Source organism: Pan paniscus, chromosome 21 (genome assembly GCF_029289425.2).
Source record: "Pan paniscus chromosome 21, NHGRI_mPanPan1-v2.0_pri, whole genome shotgun sequence".
NCBI classification, from domain to species: domain Eukaryota; kingdom Metazoa; phylum Chordata; class Mammalia; order Primates; family Hominidae; genus Pan; species Pan paniscus.
The window spans coordinates 20,903,937-20,923,612 of NC_073270.2; the positions used below are offsets into that span (position 1 = coordinate 20,903,937).

At 40.7% G+C, this 19,676-nt stretch overlaps 1 protein-coding gene across 1 annotated transcript; it reads left to right on the plus strand.

Annotated features, from left to right (window-relative positions):
* Positions 1 to 1,557: 1,557 nt before the first annotated feature.
* On the plus strand, positions 1,558 to 17,839 carry NAA20 (N-alpha-acetyltransferase 20, NatB catalytic subunit). The gene is made up of 6 exons (XM_003810623.5): positions 1,558 to 1,686; positions 6,684 to 6,708; positions 9,892 to 9,982; positions 11,001 to 11,136; positions 16,715 to 16,860; positions 17,316 to 17,839. Exons 1-6 carry the CDS (start codon positions 1,634 to 1,636, stop codon positions 17,399 to 17,401), a joined length of 537 nt encoding a protein of 178 aa, XP_003810671.1. The 5' UTR covers positions 1,558 to 1,633; the 3' UTR covers positions 17,402 to 17,839.
* Positions 17,840 to 19,676: the final 1,837 nt, after the last annotated feature.

The window sequence follows — 19,676 nt, forward strand, 5'->3', positions numbered from 1 at the left end:
ATTATGAAACACTTTGAAATGGCCAGAAAAAGATTACTGTCTAGTACACGTTTCCAGGTTTTCTCTGCTTTTTATTGTCTTTGACAATACAAAATTTTACAAATTTGTAAGCTGAGGAAAATTGATAGTAATGAAAATTTTTCTTGTCCATAAAATACAAATGCATAGTGTTATACAGTGCCCAGGAGAGACAGTGATTACAGCTCTGTGGATATTGACCAGTTTAACACTCATGTGTAAATACATTTCAGCATTCCTGCTTGCTTTATGTATTTTATCTCTCTTTATCTTATCTTTTTGAGACAGGGTCTTGCTGTGTCACCCAGGCTGGAGTGCAGTGGTGCAGTCATGTCTCAGAGCAACCTCTACCTCCCGGGCTCAAATGATCCTCCCACCTCAGCCTCCCAAGTAGCTGGGATTACAGGCGTGAGCCACTGTGTCTGGTCTGAATAAAGGAATTTTTAACTTTTAATTTTAACTACTTTAAATTTAAAAACTGATGTTTGATTCAGCGATTTGAAAACAGTATATTTGGAACCGCTTGGATATGAGAATCTGCTTTTTAACCATACATTGATGAAATCTAAATAGAGAACAAGCATTTCCGATGACAGCTGCTCTCTCAGATTGAAATGCACTGCAAATGTAAGATACACACCGGATTTCAAAGTCTTTGCAAAAAAGAATGTAACATATCACATTACTTTTTTTATTGATTGATTACATGTTGAGTATTGATTGGTTACATGTTGAAATGATATTTCGGGTATAATAAACTGGGGTCAGGGAAAAATATTTTTCCCAAATAGGAAAAATAAATGGGTAAAATAAAGCGTACTATCAAAATCAATTTTACATTTCGTTTTGCTTTTATTTATTTATTATTTATTTTTGAGACCAAGTCTAGCTCTGTCGCCCAGGCTGGAGTGCAGTGGCGAGATCTCGGCTCACTGCAACCTCCGCCTCCTGGGTTCATGCGATTCTCCTGCCTCAGCCTCCAAGTAGCTGGGATTAGAGGCGCGTGCCACCACGCCCAGCTAATTTTTATTTCTTTCCTTTTTTTTTTTTTTTTTTTTTTTTAGTAGAGAGGGGGTTTCGCCATGTTGGCCAGGTTGGTCTCGAACTGCCCGCCTTGGCCTCCCAGTGTTGGGATTACAGGCGTGAGCCACCGCGCCCGGCCTTCTTTTTGTTTTTAAACGTGGTATTGACATTTTAAGATGACATCTGCAACTCGCAACACTGGGACAAGTGATTCTGGGTCATAAATTCTCCCATTCCTCATTTACTCTGCAGCACCGGGTGGCTGCGAACTCCGCTCTTCTGCTTGGGTTTCCGCATCACCAGCAGCTTCTTTTCCTTCCCAGGTGTCGCCGCCTGCTTTCTGCAGCCGCTGCCTGGGAGGGGTTCCGAGGTTCTCGGCAGCCACAGCCCCGGAGGCCTTACAGGAGCGACCTGGCAATTCCCGCCGCCGGCCGCCAGAGGAAGCTGCTTTGCTGCTGTCGTTGCCGAGCAACTCGTAGCCCGGAAGCAGTACCCCGTCTCGCTCGGTTCCGCGGCGGCCGCGCTCCGGGAGACTTCCGGCAGGGCGGGCGCGGGGTCTTGGCGAACGGTCTTCGGAAGCGGCGGCGGCGCGATGACCACGCTACGGGCCTTCACCTGCGACGACCTGTTCCGCTTCAACAACATGTGAGTGACACGCGCCTAGGGCCAGCCGCTTCTGGCCGGGCCTCGCTTCCCGGCCCCGCCAGCTCCGGCCCCAGCCGCGCCTTCCCGGCCGGACCCCAAGCCCGGGCGGGGACCCGCGAGAACCACCCCCCGCCGGCCGACGCGGGCGCCTCCCTGGGGCCACAGGGTCCAGGGAGAGGTGGGCCTGGAGTCGACGCACGCCGGCCTTGGCGACCTTGGCCGAGGTGCTCAAACTTTGTCTCTGGACCCTGCGAGCTCGCAGGTTCTGGGGCAGCGCTCGGGCCTCCGCTCGTGGTCGCTGTCAGGAGGCGCTGGGGTGATGGGGCGAGCTGGAGACGCGGCCTGGAGCCCACGACCTGGGCTTCTCGCCCTGCCCTACTGCTTGCTGGCTCGTGGCCGGGCCGCGCCTCTTCTGGGCAGTGGGCACCGCCGAAGGCCGGGCCGCAGAGGGGGCTTGCGAGGATCGGAAGCTGGTCAGCAGCTGTTGGGATGTGTACATCGTGAAGCCCACCTGGTGGCCGTGGTTAAATTGTATCCAAATGAAATGACACTGATCACTGTGTCCCCTGCAGCAGATGCTGTCTCAGTCATGGTTAGTGTTTGCAAGTTTAGTTACTGTAGCTGCGCACCCCGGTGTACACACCTTTCCTCTGTGAGGAGTCACGGCAGATCTTAGGGGAGGCTCGCTGTGCCCAGAGCCCTGGATGCAGTTTCTTTGGATTCGAGTTAAGGCCAGACCTCTGATTTGCAGGTACCAATTTTTTTTTTTAAGAAAACATTTTATTATGAAGATTCCCACACATTTAGAAAAGTTGGAGGAATTTCACCATGTGCTTTTATAGACACTTTTCCTGGATTCTGCCGTTAACATTTTGCTACACTGGTATCTCTCCTTCCTTGCCATCTATCAGTCCTGGATCCACTTTAAAAAAACAACAGGGCGGTATGTGAAAACTAAGGACCAAGTGGTTCCGATTCAAGTGTCAGGAAGATGGAAAGAACTATGGGATAAGATGGCTGGGAACATTTCAAAGAGGGGGTGAGCCTTGAAGATGGATAACACATTGGTAAGTGAGGAAGAAGGAAGTTCCGGAGAAGGAGCGGGGCATGAAAGTGGGGAAACTTGAAGTGCGGTGAGACAACTGGGATCAGTGCGAATCTAGTGGCTGGTTTCTGTCACTGAGCAGTCAGGAAGAAATGGGTGAAACAGGAGGGGTTTAGACTTGATCCTGTGGAAAGAATTTTCTGTCGGGCCAGTCTGGTAGCTACGGTGACTTGTGTTGAACTCACTGTTCCCTGCATTGTTCTGAGTGCCCACGTAATAATCCAGTTAATCCTCACGATTCTTTGAGGTGCTGTCACCCCCATTTTGTGTATGAGTAAACCAAGGCATGGCAAGCACAAGTGAATTGGCCCAGGTGAGAATGAGTAAAGCAAGGAACTTCATCCAAGGATATTGGCTCTGGAGCAGTGGTTCTGAAAGACTTGGTGCCTGTGGTCAGGGGACCATGTTAGAAACGCACATTCCGTTTGCGATCCACTGCTCTGGAGTGGGTCTTAACCCACCTGGAGCCTCTGGAGAGGCTCACCCTTCTCTTTAAAGTGTTCCCAGCCATCTCATCCCATAGTCCTTTCTATCCTCCTGACCCTTGAATCGGAACCACTTGGTTTTTCGTTTTCACGTACTGCCCTGTTGTTTTTAAAAGTGGATCTAGGATTGATAGGTGGGCAGAGAGAAATGATGAAGCCAGTGTAGCAAAGTGTTCACTGTAGAATCCAGGTGATGGATTCAAATTCTTAACCACTGAGCTCTGTGGGCTGTCATGTGATGACAGCAGGTAAACTGGGCAGGTAAGCCATTCAGGAGGCCTTGGCAGTGGCCCAGAGATGATGACTTGACAGAGGCTTCAGTTTGGGAGGTGCAGCATGGGAGGTGACCGGGTGCCTTGAAGCTTCAAGAAAAGGCGGAGCCTCATGGAGAATCAGTTTTAACTGAAGATCTAGGAAAGGACAACAGTTTTACATGGAAATGAATAGAAAGAAAATACACAGGAACACTTGCAAGAAAATATTAGATTTCAGAGAATCATGTGGCCTCTTCAGAAGGTGCCAGTAGGGGAACTCCACTTATTCCCCATTTTCTTTTATTTTTTGAGACAGGGTCTCGCTCTGTCGCCCAGACAGGAGTGCAGTGGCACAATCCTAGGTCACTTTAGTCTCAAGCTCCCAGGCCCAGGCAATCCTCCTGCCTCAGCCTCCCGAGTAGTTGGGACTACAGGCACGTGCTGCCACACCCCCCTAATTTTTAAATTTTTTTGTAGAGACAGGGTCTTGTTTTGTTACCCGGGTTGGTCTGGAACTCCCAGGCTCAAGTGATTCTCCCACCTAATCCTTCCAAAGTGCTGGAATTACAAGTGTGAGCCACCACACCTGGTTCCCATTTTTTTGTATTTACTTGCCTCTTTGATTAGGGCATTTTGGTAGAAAACTCTGAGAATGACTCAGATTAGATGATGCAGTTGGAATTGAAATAATCCATGGATGTAGAACACTGCAATTAATTTAACACATATTTTATTCTTGGAAAAATATTTGAGTGCCTACTGTGTGCCAGTTCTAGAGACACAGCAGTGAACAAGACATAAACAAAAAGATGTCTTTATAGAATGTAGATTTTCCCCTCTAAACACCTTAATGTATCATAAAGTAGCTGTGACTTCATAGAACACCTGAAACAATTTTGGGGACCCCCTCAAATCCTGGCCCACACCTTGGGAATCACAGTGCGGGGAGTCATGTGGAACTTAGTGTTCAGTTACAAAGGAAAATAGAAGCAGGGAAGGAAAGCTGGAAGTGAGTGGGGATTCAGCTTTAGTTTGGGGGTTCAGGGAGACTGCCCTTGAAGAAAGACCTGGGGAAGTTAGGAATGAGTTACATGAACACTGGGGGCCAGGGGAGCTTCCAGATAGAGGGAACAGTAAGTGAAGACACCCCTGTTTCAAATAGGAGGCAGGCCGCATGGCTGGTACAGAGTGAGCATGGGAGGGTAAGGGGATAACAGCAGAGAGTTAGAAGGGCAGGGCCTGGAGAGGCCATCGTAAGACCTGAGCTTCTCTGCCAAGTGCACCAAGAAACCCAGGTGGAGGGGCCAGGAAGGCATCTGGGCATGGGCGTCTCAAGATTAGGTCTGAGCTAAACATGGAAATTTGGGGGTCAGCACAAGTGTAGAAAAAAAGGCTAAGAGTCTGTAAGATGGCGCCTTAGGGCATCAAGTGTTCAAGTAAAGGAGATCGTGTGGCTCAGTGAGGTGAGAGGAGAACCCCATGGTCTCAGAAGCTGAGTGAAGACAGCATTTCAGGCTGTCCCAGGAGTGGGAAGCTGTTCAAGAGTAGCTGATGGCTCAGTGCACATCATATTTGTACATTTCTTCCAGGAAAGAGAAATTGAAGATGCAGATGCAGGAGGGAAAGAGAATTGCAGGAGGAGGGTCCTGAGTACTGAGGGGGTCTCTCGCCCGCACTCCGTGCCTATTGACAGGAGAGCAAGTAGCATATGGGTGCAGATGCCTGTGTGCGTGGGTTCGGTGGGGGGGGGGACTCTGGCGAAGACTTCTTCTTCCTGTTTTCTCTTCTTAGTGATGAGATAGGAAGCCCCTGAGATGGCGGGGCTGGAGGTGAGGGTGCGGGTGGGCAGACAAGAGGAGATAAAGCAGTCCAGTCGTCGAAAGGTGTGGTGGAGTGACTCCCTGCACTGTATTAGAGCAGTGATTCTCAAGGAGTGGGCCAGGGTTTGGGGTCCCCAAGATTGTTTCAGGTGTTGTGTGAGGTTAGAGCTATCTTCATGATGTATTAAGAAGGTTTTTCATCTTTTCCACTGTCATTCCCTCACAAGTACACAGTGGAGCTTCCCAAGGTGTGATCTTTCAGCAGCAAGCATAACAAATGCTTGAGAATCCCGTTGTCTTTTAAGCAGGACGTTGCAGAATTGTTAAAACAATGCCATTGTTGTCACTGGATTTTGTTTTTTGTTTTCGGAAGTATAGTGATTTTTTTGGTAAAGGTATTTGTGTTAACGTGTAATTGATTTATTATTTTTGAGTGAATATTTAAAATTTTTAAATCTCAGTAGATATTACCCGTATAAACAAAAGTTCTCTGGAGTCTTCAGTAACTTTTTAGTGTAAAGGAGTTCTGAAACCAAACAGTTTAAGAACTGCTGGACTACAGAAATATGATATGACTAGCATCGTTATGGGTCTCAAAGGAGAATTTGACTAGAAATCGGAAGAGAACAGTTGAAAAGTAGCTGGTTTTGAACCTGACAAAATAGTGGCTCCATTAATTGACTAGGGAAGTGAGGGGATGGAGATGGGTTTTCAGAATGCAGATTTGGGAATGGTGTGCTGGGATGTGCTGGTGAGCTGCCCACAGCATCGGAGCCAGGCTGGGAGGCATCCACTGAGAACACGTGATTGAACACATAGGAATGGGGAAGTGGGGACAGGGAGGTGGGAGTGTAGAATAGGAGTGGGGAGCAAAAACCGAGTGGTGGGAGTGACCACATTTAGAGGGTGGAATAAAGGAGCAATTGTCAGGGAAGACCCAGACACAGGCAGGGAGGATCCATGGGGTTGGATGCTGCAGCGGGCGAGTTTGACCTTCTGTCTCTGCGAGATACATCCCTAGTTGGTCTCCAGTTCCATTAGCAATTTATTGCCACTTAGAAAACACAAGATGTAGATTTATTAACTTGAATTTTAAAGAAGCAAGTAGCAGTTAAGTGAAAACATATGTAAACACCTTAATAGTTGCTGTGACAGCTTATTATGGCTATTAGGTAGATTAAATCATCTGCCTCAGCCCTAAAGTTGGCCTTAAAGTTGTTGATGAAACATGTTTTGTTTTCCTTGTGGCATATTATTGTTAGCTTTAGCAGGCTTATTTCAACTGGTTATTGTAAACGCTGCTTACTAGAGACATTTCTCTTGTTTCTTTCAGTAACTTGGATCCACTTACAGAAACTGTATCCTTTTTTACAAAAAAAAAAAGTTGAAGATTTACTGAGAATAAAGAAAACAGAGAAATGAAAGGAAAACACAGAGGAGTACTGAAAAGTTTAAAAACTTGTAGGTCAGGAAACATCATAAGCAACACTGAAAGCAATTTTAAAAAGTGAAACTGAGAACAAGAGTTGTCTTAGATCTGCTGACAAACTGTTAATATCATGACTTGGTAGAAATCTGTAACATCATAGCTCCCCTGCCAACCTTGCCCCTCAGGAGTCAGCATGGCTGTATTCACCAGAAAGCACAGTGACTTCAGCAAGGTGGCTGCATAGTCTCCAGTGTGAACAAAGTCTGGAGATAAGCAGTCCCAGGCAGGTGATGCTTCCATGAAGACACCAACAGCCAGGCTCTTTGCAGTTTAAGCACTCTACCACTCCCAGGGTGGCCGTAACCTTGTTCCAGATGCTGCCACAGCAAACAGCATCACAGCCATGTTTCCGGCAGCAGAATCAGCAGAGGGGGAGGTGAGGGTGTTCTTCCCTTTTAAGAGTACCTTTGGGCCTGTACTCCCAGCACTTTGGGAGGCCAAGGCAGGCAGATCACGAGGTCAGGCGTTCAAGACCAGCCTGGCCAACATGGTGAAACCCCGTCCGTCTCTAGTAAAAATATAAGAATTAGCCAGCCGTGGTGGCTCACTCCGTAATCCCAGCTACTTAGGAGGCTGAGGCAGGAGAATCGCTTGAACCAGGACCCGGGAGGCAGAGGTTGCAGTGAGCCGAGATCGCGCCACTGCACTCCAGCCTGGGCTACATGTAGAGCGAGACTCCGTCTCAAAGAAAAAAAAAAGGAGAGTACCTTTGGGAAATGCCACACAGGCCCGCTCTGTCTCATTGACCAGCACCTGTTTCATGCTTCACCTGTCTACCGAATCCTATCTAGAGTCCAGAAATGTGCCCTGCTTTATAAATTGGGACTTGTTACTAAAGTGAAGAAAGGCTTTGAGGTAACAATGAACAGTGTCTATTATTGTCCTAATGGAAAAATGGGGCCAAGATGTGAAGATAGGATACTCTGGTTATGCTGCTGTAACAGATAACCCCACATCTCTAGTGGCTTACAACACAAAGTTCGGATTCTGGGTTATGCTCTGTATCTACTGTAGGTGGGTAGGAGGGTTCTGCTAACCAGTAATTTATCAAAAGAGGGCATATAGGAGCTTAATGAACGTGTTAAGAGTTCAGTCTCATCAGTCAAAAGACATGTAAACTAAAACCAAAATGAGATGCCATATTTTATGTATCAGCCAAAATTTTAAAAAATGATAAACCTCAGTGCTGATGATGGTGAGGTGAGAGGAACATTCTCATAAATTGCTAGTGACAATATAAATTGCTATTATCTTTCCAGAAGGCACTTTGGAAATAGTAATTCCATTTCCTGAAAGCTGAAAATAAGAAGAAATAGAGGCAGTTTGTCAGTGGTTGACAAAATAAGGCCCATAGGCCAAATCTGGCCCACTGCCTGTTTTTGTAAATAAAATGTTATTGGGACACCACGCTGATTAATTTATATTTTTTTCTGTGGCTTTTGCAGTTTGAGTAGTTCAGCAGGGACTGTATGGCCCACAAAGCCTAGGATGTTGACTATTTGGCCTTTTACAGAAAAAGTTTGCTAACCCCTGAGTTATACCATTACAAAAATTATTTATTGCAGGAGAGTTACTAAGCATTTGGAATAAGATTCACACACAACAATCAGGAGATGGTTAAGTAAATTAAGCTGTACTGAAGAAGGATTTCAAACATTTTTTTGAGAAACTGGAAATGACCCAGGTGTCCATTGTCAGGATACAGGCTATTTAAGGTGTCTCTTCACATAAAGAAATACTATACAGCAGTAAAAATTAACTTACAGGTACAGGCAGCAACAGGACTACCTATCAGAAACAAAACTGAATGGGAAAAGCAAAAAATCTCTGCAGTGTTCATCTGGATTTTTAAAATTATGACTAATGATATCACCACTTTTAAGATTTTTGAAGAATTTTGAATGACAAAAGTTTCACTATATAGGAAGGAAGGATTTTAGGATGCAAATCCGTTTATATGGTGTGCTTCCAGTGACATTTAAAATTTGCAGTGAAAGTCCCATAATCCAGGTGAGCCTATATTTGAAAGTAACCTGTTAGGTCCTAGAGGTCGATGGGAGGGAGGGGTGTCTGGGACTCCTCTGTTAGCCACAGAAGAGATGGTTGTGGTATATGTCAGTGGCTGGCCGGCAGGAAGACTGGCTGTCCTGCCATGTTAAGGGTTGTATTTGAGGAGTATTCAAAATAATGATGGTCCTTCAGAGGAGATTTTGAAGAATTTCGCACGGAACAGGTTTTCCAGGAACTTAAAAAATATATTTATGTATGATTGATGGTGTCCTCTGATAAATTGCCATCAGAAAGTTTATACTAACAAGAAATATATTTTCATCCATTAAAGGACAGAGTAAAAAGAAGAAGAGAAATGTAGGAATGATTACATGTCAGTAAGGATATCCCAAGGTTGAAGAGTGAAGTCATGAGCAAATTATTCAGGCATTTACTGTTAACATAGTTGATTCCTTAAGTCAGCTTTTATCTGCATTACTAGAAATGCAGGATTTGAATCAGTGGAGAGGAAAAACTGGGTAATTAAGTTGGCTCTGGAAGGACTTAGGTTGTAAAGTTATTTTCACAGTCTCATAGCTGAAGTCAAAGTAGGAACTAGCCATTAATTTTTCAGTGCAATTATGTAAGCATCAGTGTATTAAGCATCTACTGCGTACCAGGCACCAGGGACAGAGGGAACATGATATTCATAGACTAAGAGGAGGCAGACCGCAAACAAACAATATCAGGTGATAAATGGAGAGACTTAGATATGGTATGGTCAGTAGAGAAGTAGACTGTAGAACTTTGGGGTCCTGATTCTCTGCTTTCTATTAGACAGTGCTATCACCATTCCACACTTGAGGCTATATGTCCAGGCAATTTTGTTAAAAATCAGTGATAACCTAAATATTTCATGTAATGGTATGTATGATTATAGGACTCATACAGAGCTGGGGATAAAGTAACAGTATACTTTTTAAAGGAAACTTTTTTTACAATATCCCTTAATGAAGAACTTTTTACTGTCCATTACTTTTCACACTCCTTAACAGGACTCTAGTATGGGATTCCTTTCTACCTACAATACCTCGCCCACTGGCCAGAGTATTTCATTGTTGCAGAGGCACCTGGTGGAGAATTAATGGGTTATAGTAAGTATAATACCACTAGTATTTTGTGGAGTAGGTAAAGATTTTAATATAGATTTCAACTGATTGCTTTAGACTGCAGAATTGGAATATAATCATGATGCTTGTAATTTTATTTCCTCTTCAACAATTCAAGAACTTACTGATCTCTGTTTTGGGCACTGTGCTAGGCCCAGGCAATAACGGCAGTGAACCAGACAGACATGGTCTTAGTCTTCTTAAATCTTTCATTCTAAGAAAAAAAAAAAATCTTTCATTCTAAGGCCAGGTACAGTGGCTCACGCCTGTAATCCCAACACTTTGGGAGGCCAAGGCAGGCAGATCCTTTGAGGTCAGGAGTTCAAGATCGGCCTGGCCAAATGGTGAAAGCCTGCCTCTACTAAAAATACAAAAAATTAGCTGGGCGTGGTATCGCGTGCCTATAATCCCAGCTACTCAGGAAGCTGAGGCGGGAGAATCACTTGAACCCCGGAGGCAGAACTTGCCGTGGGCTGAGATCATGCCACTGCACTCCAGCCTGGGTGACACAGTGAGACTCCGTCTCAAAAAAAAAAAAAAATCTTTCATTCTATACTTTTGTTAAATTTCTACATGGTTTATTTAGTACATAATGCAGGCATCATAGCATCCTCATTGAATTAGCATTACTAACAGAACCTTTAGCTCTGAACTATATGTGTACATCCACATGTACCCACATATACCCACACCCATATGAAATGCAGATATTTGAAAAAATACATACTCTGGTTTTTTTTTTTCAAAATTAGTTGTGTTTTAAGTATATCATTCTTTTTTGTTCTAATTCTGATTTTAGAACTATTCTAAATGTAACATATAGTGTTACATTTACAAGTGAATTTCAAATAGAAGCACTAACTGTTAGCTGGATGACCTCAGGTGGTACTTAAAAACTTCGTTATTAGTTTCCTTTGTAATAAAAACATACTGAACAGTAATTCTATATTTATGTGTAAATCAATGTCTAGTTACTGAATGTGATTTTTGTTGTTGTTGGCAGTTATGGGTAAAGCAGAAGGCTCAGTAGCTAGGGAAGAATGGCACGGGCACGTCACAGCTCTGTCTGTTGCCCCAGAATTTCGACGCCTTGGTTTGGCTGCTAAACTTATGGAGTTACTAGAGGAGATTTCAGAAAGGTGAGATTCAGTTGTTCAAATACACTTAGTGATTTGTGGACCCCTCACCATTTTCTTCCCCTTCAGGCTGAATAACTGTCATGCTTTACAGTTCACAGGAATTTCATCTTCCATCTCCAGTAGTCCTTAGAACAATTCTGTCACATAGTCAAAGTGATATTGTTTCTATTTTGCCATTGAGGAAATTAAGGCAAAGTGTTGTAGTGACCCGCTGTAGGCCTATAAGCCGAGGAATTGGTGGAATCAGTTCCAAAGGCTAGCTCTCGAGGTTTCTCTTAGTGTTCCTGCCACGGTGGCACACATTCCTAAAATCTGTTACCATTGCCTTGGCATCTGAATAAATTTTTAGCAGTGCTCCTCGGCCAAAAGAAAATAGTTCAGTCTTAAGCAGTTATATTCTGTTTAATAAGTATTTATAGCCTAACAGCTAATAGCCATTTAGAAAAAAAATAAATTGAAAGAAGAAATACTTTCATTTCATTCTTAAATAACTGTGGCTAGCTACTAATGAGATGTGTGCACCTGTTGGACATTAAATGACTTGGCAGAACCACCTGCATTCCTGTTTCATATTGATTTTCATCTAGTATTTTTTTTAATCACAGCAACTGCCAGAAACTCAGCTTCATAGAAATATTATGTCATTAAGAGGAATGTAGCATGATCTTACGTTGAATTTGTGAACTACTTCAAACTAGTTTGCCAATATCTGACATGTAAGGTTTTGCTGTTTTCCCTGAACATTCGAAATATCCTTTGGTGGCTGTATGAGTTTGGGACACTTTAGGGCACCTGAGTGCACAGTTTGCGAACTGCCAGCATGGCATCTTTTTTTTTTTTTTTTTAAGGGACGTGTTGTATATATCAAACCTCTTCATTACTGGAGATAAAAGTAATACAATAAATAGAAGAGAAGGCCCCTCCTCGTATCTTCATTCTAGAAGAGAGATGTTTGTAGAAGCTTCACCTGTTGTCAAGCTGCCATTTCTTTCTCCACTGTAATTTCCTAAAAGTGTGGTAGGAAAGAGAATAGTTGCTGAGAAGGGTTCTTGAGCTTAATTTCTACTGAATTATTAGATTTAATAAAGGCAAGTTTTAAAGAAGTAACTGTGGCCTGACAAAGACTTCAAGCCAAATTAGAGGCAAAGGAGCTCAAACTCATTCAGAGAAGAAATTGTGTTAGCTGAAAAAGAAGTCGGTGCTAATCTTTAAGATTTTTTAAAGTTCTCTCTAGACCAAACAAAGAAGGGAAGAAAATTTTAGCATGATTATAGTTTACACACATTTATTAATGGCATTATGTTGAAAAAAAGTATTTGGCATTATTGTATAGTGAACGGGGAGTTAGAAAGTGGGTTGTTCAATGAGAACACATGGACACAGGGAGGTGAACATCACACACCAGGGCCTGTCGGGGGTGGGGGTCTAAGGGAGGGATAGAATTAGGATAAATACCTAATGTAGATGACGAGTTGATGGGTGCAGCAAACCACCATGGCACGCGTATACCTATGTAACAAACCTGCACGTTCTGCACGTGTATCCCAGAACTTAAAGTATAATAATAATAAAAAAAAGCAGGTCATAACTAGCTATGACCTTGCACATATAATTTAGGGTATTTGTATGATAGATTCTCCCTCTGAGTAGAAGACCACTAAGCTCTCTTCCCTTCCAGTTTCTAAGCCTTCATTATTTTAGACTAGTTGCTAAGATTTAAGTAATCTTTATTTGTAGGCATATATATACATATACACATACATGATACATATACATATGCTTATATACACTATATACATGTATACATAGTGCATACAATGTATACATTAAAAATAGAAACCAAACAAGTAGAGGAGAAGAAAAATTGAATGATAGAAGTCAACTCCAAAAAAGAGAAAAAGGAAATTAAACCAGCAAAACAAAATGCATGAAATAAAATGGTAGCCCAGAATCCAAATATTGTCAGTAATTACAACAGTAAACGTTAATGGACTTAGGACTTTATTTATTTATTATTAGTTTTGGAGATGGGGTCTTGCTCTGTTGCTCAGGCTGGAGTGCAGTGGCGTGATCTCGGCTCACTGCAACGTCTGCCTCCCAGGCTCAAATGATTTTCCTCTCTCACCCTCTGAGTAGCTGGGATTACAGGCGCCCACTACCATGCACGGCCAGCTATGATGACTCTATTTAAAAGACAAAGGCTGTCTGTATTGTTTACAGGAAATATGTGTAAAATATATTAAAATATTTTTAATACAGAAAGATTGAAAGTAAATTTTTAAATTACCTTGCAAATTCTAACCAAAAGAAAGTTAGAATACTTATTAATAATAGTTAAATTATAGTTGAATAATTATTACCAGCATAAAAAAGGGTCACTGCATATTGATAAAATATTTAATCAAGGAAGTAACAAGTCTGGGAGTGGTGGCTCATGACTGTAATCCCAGCACCTTGGGAGGCCGAGACAGGTGGATCACTTGAGGTCAGGAGTTCCAGACCAGTCTGGCCAACATGGTGAAATCCCGTCTCGACTAAAAATACAAAAATTAGCCGGGTGTGGTAGCACGTGACTGTAATCCCAGCTACTCGGGAGGCTGAGGCAGGAGAATTGCTTGAACCTGGGAGGCGAAGATTACAGTGAGCCAAGATCACGCCATTGCACTCCAGCCTGTGCAACAGAGCGAGACTCCATCTCAAAAAAAAAAAAAATAGCGATTTAAAATGGTATATACCAAGTGACATCATTTCAAAGTAAAAATGCACAAATTGACAAAACTACAAGGAGAAATAGACAAATTATTATTATAATGGGAGATTTAGACATGCTTTTTTCTAATTGATAGAACAATGAGATAGAAATTTGTCAAGCCTATAGAACAAGAATCAGCAATTTTCTTCTGGGTCAGATAGTAAATATTCAGGCATTACAGGCCACCTAAAGTCTTGGTTACATAGTTTTTTGTTTTGTTTTGTTTTGTTTTTAACAACCATTGCAAAAACCATTCTTAGCTTGAAGGCAGTAGCAAAATAGGTTATAAGCCAACCCCTGCCCTAAAGAATTTCAATCAGTAGCCCAAAATCTTTTCACGAAGAAAGCTGTGGCTTCTCTGGCCAATTTTACTAAACATTTAAGAAATAATGACTGAAAGGTCACTTTTACACAAACTATTTTGCACAAGCCAAAAAAGGGAACATTCCTCAACTTATTTTTTAAGGCCAGGATAACCTTGATAACAATACTTGACAAAATATGGGAAAGGAAAATTCGAGGAACATCTCACTCAGATGCAAAATCTCGGAAAAATAATTAGCAAAGTGGATTTGGCACTACATAAATAGGATGACATCAGGAACAAGGTGGTTTCAACTTTACACTAAAGGAGAACACTGGTTATTTTAGAAAGTGCAGCAAACTTGATAAAATCCAATATTCCTTCCTGATAAAAACTGTTAGCAAACTGGGAAATAGAAAGGGGGAACTTCCTTAACCTGAAAAATATCTACAAGAAATTTGTAGTAAATATATTTAGTAGTGATACACTGAATGCTTTCCTTTTGAAATTAGGGACAAGTTAGTCCCGCTTCAGTAATTTACTAGAAATTATAGCACAGGAAAGCAGGAAAAAATAAACGATAGGAGGATTGAGAGGAAACAAAACTTATTTTGCACAGATATGATTATATAAATATAAAATCCATAAGAATATAAATATTTAGAATTAATAAAAGGCAAAGTTGTTTGATATAAAGTCAGTATAAAAATCAATTGTATTTACATATGAGAGGAAACAAAACTTACTTATTTTGCACAGATATGATTATACAAATATAAAATCCACAAGAATCTAGAAATAAATGTTTAGAATTAATAAAAGGTAGGCAAGGTTGTTGGATAGAAAGTCAGTATAAAAATCAATTGTATTTATATATATATAAACAGTAAAATTTAGAAAAAGATGCCATAGCATGAAAAAACATTAAGTACTTAAGAATCTAGCAAGTGCTATGCAAGACCTCTCTGACATTTAAAAAACTTTTTTGAGAGATATTAAAGTAGCCCTGATAAGTGGAGCGATAAACTATCACTGGATTAGAGGATACAGTAAAACAGGTAATTGACCGCAGTTCCAATGTAATTGCAGTCAAAATCCTAAGCATTTTTTATAGTACTTGTTAAGCTGACTCTGAAACATACAGAGGAACAGAAAGAGCAAAAAAGAGACAAGGTATTCTTGAACAACAAAAATGGGTGATGTGCCCCTCCAGGTATCAGACTGTAAAGAGTGAGACTATATCTTAGTGCTGTAGTTATCTAGACCAGTGTTACAGAATTTGAGAAACAGACCCAAGAATATATGGACTTCAACATACCACAGAAGAGGCACTGCACATCAATAGTATGAAGATAGACTTTTCAGTAAAGGTGGTTGGACAATTGGATGTCCCTATGGGAAAAAAAAATTTCCCAGATTACCACTATTCCATACACAAATCAACTCCAGATTTATTAAAAACCTAGATGTGAAACCAAAACTAAGAAGTCTTTTGAATATAATATGGCAGAGTGTCTCTGTGGCCTCAGTGTAGAACTTTTTAAAAAGGCCATAAAAAGGCTAAGGGAAGGATTCATATATTCAGCTTCACTGAAGTGAAGTAACTTTTTATCAAAAGATAACATAAGGATAATGACAAGACAAACCACAAATTGGAAAAAGATACTTGCAGACATTACACAGTATTGAATATTCACAATACATAGAGAACTGTAGCGGGGGAAAAATTGTATGAAAGATTTAAGTACTATACAGAAGGAGAAATCTAAATGGCCAACCAACAGAAATATATTCAGCATTGTTAGTAATTGGAAATACAAATTAAAATCTGAGATATAGTTACACTGTAAGATTGGCAAAAATAAAAACATGTGATGCACCAAGCCTTGTTGCTGTGGAATGGAGGCTTACTCGCTTCTGTGCAAGAGTAAGTTGGTACAAGCCAGTTGGAAAAACAGTTTGGCATTAACTAATGAAGATGTGCCCTGTGACACAACAGTGAGACTCCTAGCTATAGACCTTATGTGAGACACTCAACAGAAGTATTCACAGGAGCATCGTTTGTAATAGTAAAAGCCAGAAACGTATCAACAGGACCGTGAATGACTTGTGCACAAGCCCAGCCACTCTTGAAGCTGACTCTTAAAATGTTAGTCGACTGAGAGAAGCAAAAGACAAAAGAATATATGATTCCATGTATATAAACTTCATAAACAGGAGAAACTGTAATAGGTGGTGAATTTGTAGAACAAATGACTTGAGTTTATCTTTTAAGAAAACGTGTTGCTTTTGAAATACTAGCATGCAAACATAAAGTCATCTTCTTACACTGCAAAGTAATTGTCATAAATCCTAAGTAATACAAATTTCTGTTACCATGTAATCAGCTACAAGGTCCTATTACTACCATTCTTAGTAGTAGTCAGAGCAAGGTAAAAACACGTTTTAAAAAAAATATGTATCTATTACTTTCTAGGGTTTCTCACATTCTAACATTTTCCTTTTTTGTTTTTTTTTTAAAGAAAGGGTGGATTTTTTGTCGATCTCTTTGTAAGAGTATCTAACCAAGTTGCAGTTAACATGTACAAGCAGTTGGGCTACAGTGTATATAGGACGGTCATAGAGTACTATTCGGCCAGCAACGGGGAGCCTGATGAGGACGCTTATGGTAAGCTCCCTTCCATGGCAGTATCCCCAAGAAGTTGAAACAGTTACATTCTTTCTACAGATTGTAGTATTTGATTATTTTAATAAATGTAGAAGAATCATATTTGACTTTAAAATTTAAATCTCCCTCAACCTACCTTTATCAACCTATTAGTAGTAGTAATTAACTTACCTATTAACTAACCAATGGTTAATTTCTGTACCTTACTGTTTCACTCTGTTACATACATATTATTTTGCTAACGAGAAAATGTGTATTGTGAGCTGAATACTGGGTGAGGTTTGGTTAGCATCTGGTACACTTGGCAATTGGGAGACATTTATAAATACATTTTGCTTAGAATATGGTGAAGTGGGGGTAGGGGATAAAACCTCTTATGGGAACTTTACCTATACACTTTACATTTGATATAATACGTTTTTTGGGTGTTTATATTAAACTTTGCTTCTTTACAGATATGAGGAAAGCACTTTCCAGGGATACTGAGAAGAAATCCATCATACCATTACCTCATCCTGTGAGGCCTGAAGACATTGAATAACCCTGGGCAGTGGTTCTTAGGCAGATACTCTAGATGCTTTATGGACAATATTATTTTCATTGGATGATTCTGGAGCTCCATTAGGAGAAAAGTAATCATTTTAGGTCTTAAAGACTTCAAGAAAATACAGGTTATCAATTTATTTTAAATCTCATTGTTTCCAGTTAGCAATATCATACCTATTAAAGCTGTTCATTGTAACAAAATTCAATCAAAAAGGCAGCTAGGTCAGAAGGAAACATACCACTCTCATGGTTCATAGTATTCACCGTATGTATGCTAGGGAAAAGACTTGCTCCAGTCTCCTCCTCAATTCTGTGCCTGAGAACCACTGCTGCATATATTTGTTTTTAAATTTTGTATTGAACTGTTAATTGAAGCTTTAAAAGCATATATGAAATGTATAAATCTAAGATGTATAATACATTGTTGACTCTATGAATGTTTTCTGAAGTTTGTTAGTCATTTGTAAAACTAAATCAGATTGTAATCCCAGTACTTTGGGAGGCCAAGGCAGGCTGATTGCTTGAGGTCAGGAGTTCGAGACCAGCCTGGCCAAAATCTATACTAAAAAAAAATACAAAAATTAGCTGGGCATCCCAGCTATGCAGAAGCTAAAGCACAAGAATTGCTTGAACCCTGGAGGTGGAGGTTGCAGTGAGCTGAGATCGTCCCACTGCACTCCAGCCCGGGCAACAGAGTAAGACCCTGCCTCAAAAAAAAAAAATCAGGATTGTGAAAGGTCATCATTTAAGATACGTTTAATTAAATTGTGACTTCCATACATAGTATTTTAAAAATGCACACTTGAAGCAATCACTGTCCAGCATACTTAAGAAGCTCCCTTCTTATCGTGTAGTAAATTCTTCCCAGTCACCTGCGTTCATACCATTATACTGTTTGTTAGTCCTAGATCTTTTCTCCTCTTCACAATGCTTTGCTTAAATCCTGCCCTTCTAAAAAGCCAAAAAAAAAAAAAAACTTGAAGTTTTTTTTTTTTTGGAGACGGAAAAGAACATAATTCCTAAAGAAAGGCCATATAACTATATCATAGGCCAACCATGTATTTTATGTGTAGTGTCTTCCTCTGTAATATGTGAAAATATCCAGTTAGTGAAAGACTTAACTAAAGAAAAACCCACAAGAAATTATTAAACTTTTACTATCGAAAGGATTTACTTTGGTGGAGTTGAGGGTGGGAGAGAAAGTGAATCTTTATGTTCTCCTGTTAGAGAATAGCTTTTTCCCTTCCAGCTTTCACAGTGGCACATGCTTATTACAATTCTACCTTGGGAACATGACAGAATTTTTTTCTTATGCATTCATGCAACATAAACAGGTAATTCTAGGAAGACTGTGATTAAGTCACTTGCATTCTGACCTATTATTTTCATCTCTCCCTGACTCTGGGTGAGCCAAAGGCTATTAAGATGATGTTCGCCTGCTCACTCACTAGGCAGACCTCTACTCGAGAAGTGATCTGACACCGCAGCAGCTGATGCTCGTCCAGTGACTAAAGCAGTCAGGCTGAAAACAGATTTTATCATCTCAACAGTCCTATTTTCTTCTGTCCTCAAACAAACACTGTTATTTTCAAGATAAAATTTAGTAACATTACGAAGTAGCTTTTATTCCCTTGGGTGAATAAGATGTGCACATTTAATAATAAATTTGCTTACTAAAGGTCCTTTTAGGGGAAAACAACCTTAAAAATACAGTTCTAGTCCTTGGGCAGTGAACAAAGAAAAAATGTGCTTGAGAAACACAGTCCAGGTTAAAGGAAAACTCTCAGATCGGTTAATGCAGTTGAATTTTTGCTTGAGAATGTGAGCAACATATCAGCAAATACATTCATTCTTGTGCTACTCTTCATTATTTAGCATAGAGCTACCTTAGGTGTTTCTACACATGCTCTAAACCAAGAGTAAGTTTAACATGTCAGCAGTGAGAAGTAGACATTTTCTACTATAGCACACTAGGAGATGTTTACTGGTACTCTAGGTAGAAATGACTCCATTGTCCACTAAGTTTGGGAAATAATATGGCAACATTGCTACTGGAGATACATAAGGTACAGAAGCCTAACTATAAAGAGATTTGATTAACAAGACTTAAGTCTTAGTCCAGAATTTCCCAAATTTATGTGAACATGGGACATCATTTTTCATAGCACACATGTGAACAAGCCATTATTCTTTAAACAAGGTATTACAAACTCAACCACTCTGGAGAACTGATGAGCGCCTAACAAATTAGACTAAATTCTTGGTAAACA